Source organism: Garra rufa, chromosome 13 (genome assembly GCF_049309525.1).
Source record: "Garra rufa chromosome 13, GarRuf1.0, whole genome shotgun sequence".
Classification (NCBI taxonomy): Eukaryota; Metazoa; Chordata; class Actinopteri; order Cypriniformes; family Cyprinidae; genus Garra; species Garra rufa.
Window position 1 is genome coordinate 12,881,141 of NC_133373.1, and position 8,260 is coordinate 12,889,400.

Here is an 8,260-nt window from a genome sequence, read left to right on the forward strand (position 1 = left end):
TGTGTGTGTGTGTGTGTGTAATTGTTACAGAAAAGTGATGTTTAAATGTGTGTTTGGGGGGGATGAGCTCTAAGGCTCTACATTAAGGCACCGGACGAAAGAAATCAAAATCAAAGAACAAAAAAACCCAGCTAGAGAAGATCTCTCACACTAACACACAACACTAACCCCAAAACACTGGACAAAAGTCTCGTCTAGGATGTCGTACTGAATGCGACGCCGCTCCTCTGTGCCCACGGACAGCGTCTCCAGGTCCACTGACGGTCTCTATGTAGTGGTGAATGCGCGTTTTGTTTAAATTCATTTCGTTCTTTCTTTCTTTAAACTTTAAAATAAGTAAGAAGAAACATGAAATGACTTTCTTTACATTTGTTTTTTTTTTTCGTTTCAGAAATAAAAATGATGTCAGCAAGCAGTCGTGAGTGTGAGAAACGTTAGAAATGTGTTTTACAGAGAATCCCGTGAGGAGAACGGAAGAGTGTTAGACAGAAACAAGGGATGAGTGAATGAGACAGACAGAAAGAGAGAGAAAGAGGGATATAGAAGAACAGATTGTGTGTGTGTGTGTGTGTGTGTGTGTGTGTGTGTGTGTGTGTGTGTGTGTGTGTGTGTGTGTGTGAGTGTGTGTAAAGTGTGAGTAACTGTGTGTGTCTGTTCAACTGCAGCACTTGGTCTTCCATCCTGTGACTCCGCCTCCAGTGCTGATGTCCACGTTTTCACTGTTGGGCTCTTTTACGGGCGTCTGCGAATAAAAAAAAAAACACACAAAATATATATTAAAAGAGAAGTTCACTTCCAGAACAAAAATTTACAGATTGTTTACTTATCCCCTTATCATCCAAGATATTCATGTCTTTCTTTCTTCAGTTCAATTATGTTTTTTTTTATATATATATAACCAATCGTTTCGCTAGATAAGACACTTCTTCCTCGGCTGGGATCGTTTAGAGCCCTTTAAAGCTGCATTTTAAAATGCATTTTGGAAGTTCAAACTCAGGGGCACCACAGAAGTCCACGATATGGAGATAATTCCTGAAATGTTTTCCTCAAAAATCAATTCCTTTACGAATGAAGACAGACCGATATGAACATCTTGACAAGGGTGTGAGTAAATTATCTGTACATTTTTGTTCTGGAAGTGAGTTTCTCTTTTAACAAGAGATTTTGCTTTTGCAAACTTGCATTTTGAGTTTTGGTGTGAACCCTAGTTTATTTTGATAGCTTGCTTCAATTTGGTTGGTTGGTTTCTAGTGCCAAACTCACAGCAGTTTTTTTTTTTTTTTTTTTTTTTTTTTGCCATTTCTGTCAATGAAGGAGTTTTGGTTCCTTTGGTTGATTTGGCTTGGGGCACTTAATTTTTGGCAACACTGTCGACTTGATTGCACAGACATTACTGGAAGAGAACTAGACAGTAGTGACATCACTGAATCAACAATGAACTGACTTTAGCTGGAAATTGAGTGTTCACTACTGTCATCTTGCATTATCCACACACTATTTTCCGGTTTAACGCTGTAATGCAGCTTTGACACAATCTGTATTGTATACAGTGCTATACAAATTAGTGTTGTCAAAAGTCCCGGTACTTCGGTACCAAGTCGGTACTAAAAAAATTAAAACGTTACGGTACCAGGTTTTCTTAAGTACCGGTGGTACCGACTATCCGGTCAACCCGGTTCTTAATACGCTATACAAAAGGTGCGCTCTCACGCATTGCACACAGTTGCGCTCTCTTCAGCGGTGCTGCTGATGCCGCGGCTCTGACTCCACTTGTTGACAAAGTAGAGCCAGGCTTGCTCCAAATAGTTTGGATTTGCGGCTGAACAAGGCGAATATCATAGATCATCAAAAAACTATTTGCAAAAGATGTCGTCTAGGTTCTCTCGAAAGGAGGAAACATCAAACTTAAAACACCTCAAAGATCGACTCCGGGATCAAATGAAAGAGTTCAAGTAAGGTAAGTTTCATTTTAATTTCATATTTAGAGCATTATTGCATATTTTAATTTGAATGTCAGACTGAAATAAACATCACCGTTTTATAGTGAATCGTTAGCATAAGCGCGGCTAACGCTAATTATGCTGGGCCTTAGAATGAATTTGAACCAACGCTCCTATAACTTTTGTTAAGAGTAAAAAAAAAATAAGGACATGATGTATTTACTATTTTTTACACAAATGACATGTGTATCCAAAATATATGTGTTAGAGAATGTACAAATGTATGTATAGTTAACAATGTCTATGTCCTTAATATTCGTCTGTCAAAAAACGTTTTAGGTTTATTCTTGACTGGATAAATATGAATGCAGTTTGGATTGAATAAAAGTACAATCAAATAAAACACGTTTTATCCCCTGTTTAGTTTGGTAATACTTTAAAATAAGATCAAATTCATGCATCATCTAACATAAACTTAAAGTAAGTGAAACATATTTTTACAACATTAATTCATGTTTGTGAATGTTATTTAATACAAAAAGACATGATCATGTTTGTTCATGTTTAACAGATTAATATGATTTTATGCATTAGTAAATGTTGAAATTAGCCTAACCTCACTAAGAATAATTGCCATGTAATGTTAACTACTGTTTATTGTTAGGCAATGTTATCTAACAAATGAAAATTGTAAAGTGTTTTTAATACTGCAGTTTTCATCTGTGATAGACACTTGTCTTAATATATGTAATCTTATCTTAATTTATTATAACAGCTGAGGTTAGTTTTTTACTGAAAATTCATATTTTGCTGGTGTCAATGATCTAATGTTGCATCTGGTCAGACTTAGGCCATGGCTTTACTTAAGTATATTATATTTCTTTTTACAGTTGCAGATTAAGGAAGATCATGAAAGACCCCAGCGAACTACAAAACAGACAACAGTGCAGATGTTTTTCAGCAACAGCAGCAGAAATATGACAAAAAGTTTTGGGTGAAGCTTGTTTACATTTGTTATGCCTGTAATTGATTTAGATGTTATTTCATTACTAAAATGTTTACAAATACTTTTTTAACCTGTGAAAAAAACTTTTAACAAAATTTTACATTAGTATAAAGAATGGCACTGTTTTTTGTACATTTTATTTTTTTATTAATAAAAAATAGTGTGTTGCTCAATTAATATGTTATTGTGTTTTGCTTTGGTACCGAAATTGGTACCGAGAACCGTGGATTTTCAATGGTATTGGTACCGAATACTAAAATTTTGGTACCGTGACAACACTAATACAAATAAAGGTCACTTGACTTGACCATTGCAGTCCGGCTGATCAGGATGCTCAGAGTCATGTTTTGATAGAGCCACAGTGTTCATTAGGGGTGTGCGATAAGATCATAATTGTTGTTTTAACCATATGTGAGCTTATGTTATCACTCACTTTGCAAAAAAACTTTCTTGAGAGTCTAAAAGCATTCACTGCATGTTGAAGCCCATTAAAATGCCTCTGTAATTCAAGTTATGAAAGCAAAAATATCCCTATATCCACCTTTTTTTTCCTGTAAGAGTGGGAGTGGCCATTTGTAAATGTTATGGGTCTGGCTTCCGGTCTCATCTGTGTTCAGCTATTTTTAGCTGTACAAAACAGCTTGTTTTGCTGCTTGATATTGCAAATTGGTGTGTCTTACCTTATTATTTTAATGCATTATCCTAATTATGAGCACACTGGTTTGCAGTGCAAACAGTTTACCATTTACTGCATGTTGTTATTCCTTTCGTTATTTATTTCCCTATAGCAGATAATGAACTGGAAGTCTCACCCATAGGCTCACTTCCACTGTGAAGAAAAGGTGGATGGGTTTTTGTTCTTTATATTTATATAGTTGTCATATCACACAAAAACAGTGCCGTTTTCATAAATATTAAGTGTTTGAGCATGATTGCAAATGAACAACTAATTTTATTCAACAGTTCAACCAACAAAAAGGTAATACTGAGTGAAAATAGCTCCAAAAAGCTGGATCAAAATTTGTGCATTTTAGACCAAGACTGCAGTGCTTCATTTCTGAATTAATCTGTTTTTGAATGAATCATTTGAGTCAATGATTCATTCATAAACAGTCACTCGATTTGTTTCTAAATGAATCAGCCATTTTAAATGAATCTCTCGAATGAGTGATTTAATTAATCACATGCACTTGCGCATAGTTGTTCAGGTAGCTTTGCAAGTAGGTTTCCTAAAGCATCTTGAAGTTGCCAAAGTTTTTCTGGCCACTTCATATGCAGCTTCTGTGCCACTCCAGCAGTACAAAGATAGATTTAATTGATACTGATTTAATCTGATTGGTAACAGACCTCTTATTTTTCTAATAGAAAAAATTTGACATAAAAAGATGATACATTTAATAATGTTGGGAGGACTGGAGACTCACATTGGACACCATCATTCAGAAATTCAAGACGTGGAAGACCTCTAAGAAGACCTCACAAATGTATTTGTGTACTAATTAGTTTCACTATCAAATTGAAATAATAAATGGAAATGGAATGTTATCATCTAGCAAAAGAAAAGGCCAAAATCAACGAACCAATCACTGAATGTACAAAAGAGATCAGCCGCTGCGTCTGTGTAGTTAGTCACTGTACTCACCTTTCTGAGAATGTCTTCTGCTAACGTGAGGAACGCCTTTTCGATGTTGATGTTGGCTTTTGCACTCGTCTCGAAGAAGCGAATCCCGTGTTCTCTCGCGATCTGAGGATCAGCACAAGGACAGATAACATTTATTGTGTTATTGTGGCGCAGGCCTGAACTAATATGCATGAACCCATATGATTACACAAGTTCTTAGAGATATGAACACTTAGCAAAGTGCTTCAATAGGATAACTGACAAACTTTCAACAAATAAACTTATTCACAGAATGCTGAAAAAAAAAAAAAAAAAAAACTGGTCAACCAAAATCTCAACTAGTAAACAAACTGTCCATCCTAGGTAGAGACAAACTTCACGATTCAATTCCTTTTTTGATTCAATTAAATTTCAATCTTGATTTATTTGTATATACAGACAATCAGTGAGAGTATGACAAAATGTTTTCCAAGAAAAAAATGTCTCAGCTAATGCTGTAAACTTGGGTTTAAAGAAGTTATTCACTTCCAAAACAAAAATGTACAGATAATCTACTCACCCCCTTTTCATTCAAGATGTTCATGTCTTTCTTTCTTCAGTTGTAAAGAAATTATGTTTGAGGAAAACAGTTCAGGATTTCTCTCCATATAATGGACTTCTATGGTGCCCCCGAGTTTGAACGTCCAGTTCAAATGCAGTTTAAAAGCAGCTTCGAAGGGCTCTAAACAATCCCAGCCAAGGAAGAAGGCTCTTATCTAGCGAAACGATCGGTTGTTTTCTAAAAGCATTTACAATCAACAAATGTTCATCGTGTCTAGCTCTGAGGAAGCTGTGTATTCCGGTTCAAAACAGTTAAGGTATGCCGAAAAAGTAACATGTCATTTTCTCCTACATCGGTGCTGAAGTACCGACCCAGTGTTTACAAAGTGAATGAGCAAAGATCATCAAACACCCTTTACAAAAAGTTCACACAGAGCTAGACAAGATGAGCATTTAAAGTTAAAAAGTATATAAATTGTAATTTTTTTTTTTTAAATAACCGATCGTTTCGCTAGATGACACTCTGATTCCTCAGCTGGGATCATTTAGAGCCCTTCGAAGCTGCATTTAAACAGCATTTTGGAAGTTCAAACTCAGGGGCACCATAGAAGTCTATTATATGGAGAGAAATCCTGAAACGTTTTCCTCAAAAAACGATTTCTTTTCGACTGAAGAAAGAAAGCCATGAACATCTTGGATGACAAGGGGGTGAGTAAAATATCTGTAAGTTTCTGTTCTGGAAGTGAACTTCTCCTTTAAGAATCAATTTCAGTTGATCAAATTGAAAATCAGTATTTTCAGCCCAGCCCTAATCCTAACTCATCCACAGTCTCACCTGTTCCCCCTTGGCTTTAGGTACGATACGTTTGTCCTCCATGTCACACTTGTTGCCTAGCAGCATCCTCTCCACATCCTCGTTAGCGTGCTGTAAAAAAAAAAAAACCACACATTTGAGACGATGCATTCGTACAAAATACTTATGTTCACACTGACAGCTGAAATTAAAGTGGCTTCAGAAATCTTTGAAGAAACAGTACTGAAGGACTGAGTTGCATCATTGGTGCACTTAACTAGTATTTGAACGAAAAGCCACCAAACACAACCACATCCCTCATGGAGTCTCATGTTATATGAATTCTGGTGAAAATGCTGATCGTTGGGAAATTCTGCATGAATCATCAGAGCGAAAATCAAACGGTCAGCAGTTTCACTACACGGCTATGTATCTTTAAGTTTTTTTTTGTTTTTTTTTACAGGACTGGAACTTCAAAAGTCCTACACCAGCTGTTCTCGACTCAAAAATGGGTCGCAGGGCTGTTCTATTTATAACAACACAACAATAAAAAGCAACTACCCATATGATCATGCATAGTCAGGCTAGTAAAATAAATGGGCATAATAACTTTCAAAAGGGAAGAGAAAACACTTCCCATATTGTTTTGCTGTTGACGTCAAAAGATGCTTGTCCAAACAAACGCTGTATTTAGGTACAGATTTATGGGTCTCAAAAACCATGAACAAAACTATGACAGATAAAGGAATACTAAACGCCAATATGGTTTCATTTGACCAGGATTGTGTTGTGTGCAGTCAGTCATATCTCAAAAATCACATTAATAAATTCACAAATCATTGAGCAAGAGTTAACTAAAACCAAAAACATTTTCAAACATTAACTGAAATAAAATAAGTTACAGATTTTATATTTTAATTCAATTAACATTTATTTCAAGCATTAAAAATTATTTCATGGCTTTAGTTTTAGTTGATTTAATTCTACTTATGCTAGTACTTCTAAAAATGAGAGATTTAAAATAAAGTATGTTTTTTTTAATTATTTCAGTTAGTTGCAAATGCAATTTTTCTTTAGGTTACAGTACTACAATAACTAAAGCTAATAAAAACAAATACATAGATATTTCAAGAAAAACTAATTAAAAACAAAAATGACAAATACACAAATGAAAACAGAAAAATAATAGTAATAATAATTCAAAATATTAACAGTATATCAACACTAAAATAACACTGCATTTTCATAGCAATAACACATTTGTAAACCTGGACCACAAAACCAGCCATAAGCGTCAATTTTTTTAGATTTATACATCATCCGAAAGCTGAATAAATACGCTTTCTATTGATGAATTGTTAGGATAGTACAATATTTGGCTGATATACTATTTTCTATTAATTCTATTAACGCTATTTAAAAATCTAGAAAAAAAAAATTGATTTAACATTGTCCAAATTAAGTTTTTAATGCATATTACTAATCAAAAATTAAGTTTTGATATATTTACGACAGGGAATTTACAAAATATATTAATGGAACATGATCTTTACTTAATATCCTAAGTATTGGGTATGTCATGTGTAAAAATGGGTCTTAGGCCAAAACTAGTTAAGAAAACTTATTACAATACTACAAATCACAACATTTTCTATTCAGACATACCCAAAAAATGTAAATTTCATATTTTTTTTGTCAACACTTAACATCATTTTTCATTTCTTTCTTCTGTTGAACACAAAAGACAATATTTTGAAGTATGTTTGTGACCAAACAGTTTTTGGTTTTGGTTCTGTTGAAGTCAATGGGAACCAGCAACACTTTGGTTACCCAAATTCTTCAAAATATCTTCTGTAATGTTCAACAGAAGGAAAGAACACATCAATTCCTGAATGGCTGTTGTCTGAGAGTTGGAGAAAGGTTGTGTGGAGACTGACCTCGTCAATATTTCTGAGCCATTTGCTGATGTTTTCGAAGCTCTTGGCGTTGGTGATGTCATATACGAGCATGATTCCCATGGCCCCTCTGTAGTAAGAGGTAGTGATGGTGTGAAACCGTTCCTGCCCCGCTGTATCCCTGCACAAACACAGACAACCACAATCAAACACTTCATTTCACTGCAGCAACCCAGACACTCATGGACCCAATGAATAACAGAATACAGAAGATCCGAATTTAACTTTGGCTGGCAATAGCTGGTGACCACAGCTGACTAGTTTAAGCGCCTCCAATTGTTACCAACCAATTCTATCTCAACAACTGTTGCCATCCACTATACTGAAAGACAAATGATTGTGTTTCAATAGGGTACAAGGCATTTTACAGAAAGTATAAAAAAAAATGGAAAAAACAAAGCTGAG

General features: G+C 35.0%; 1 protein-coding gene across 1 annotated transcript; it reads right to left on the minus strand.

The window, feature by feature from the left end:
• Positions 1-368: 368 nt before the first annotated feature.
• On the minus strand, positions 369-7,971 carry LOC141283161 (ras-related protein Rab-10). Its single transcript, XM_073816438.1, has 4 exons — positions 7,838-7,971; positions 5,943-6,032; positions 4,589-4,690; positions 369-742 (listed from the first exon to the last, which is right to left on the minus strand). Exons 1-4 carry the CDS (start codon positions 7,916-7,918, stop codon positions 656-658), a joined length of 360 nt encoding a protein of 119 aa, XP_073672539.1. The 5' UTR covers positions 7,919-7,971; the 3' UTR covers positions 369-655.
• Positions 7,972-8,260: the final 289 nt, after the last annotated feature.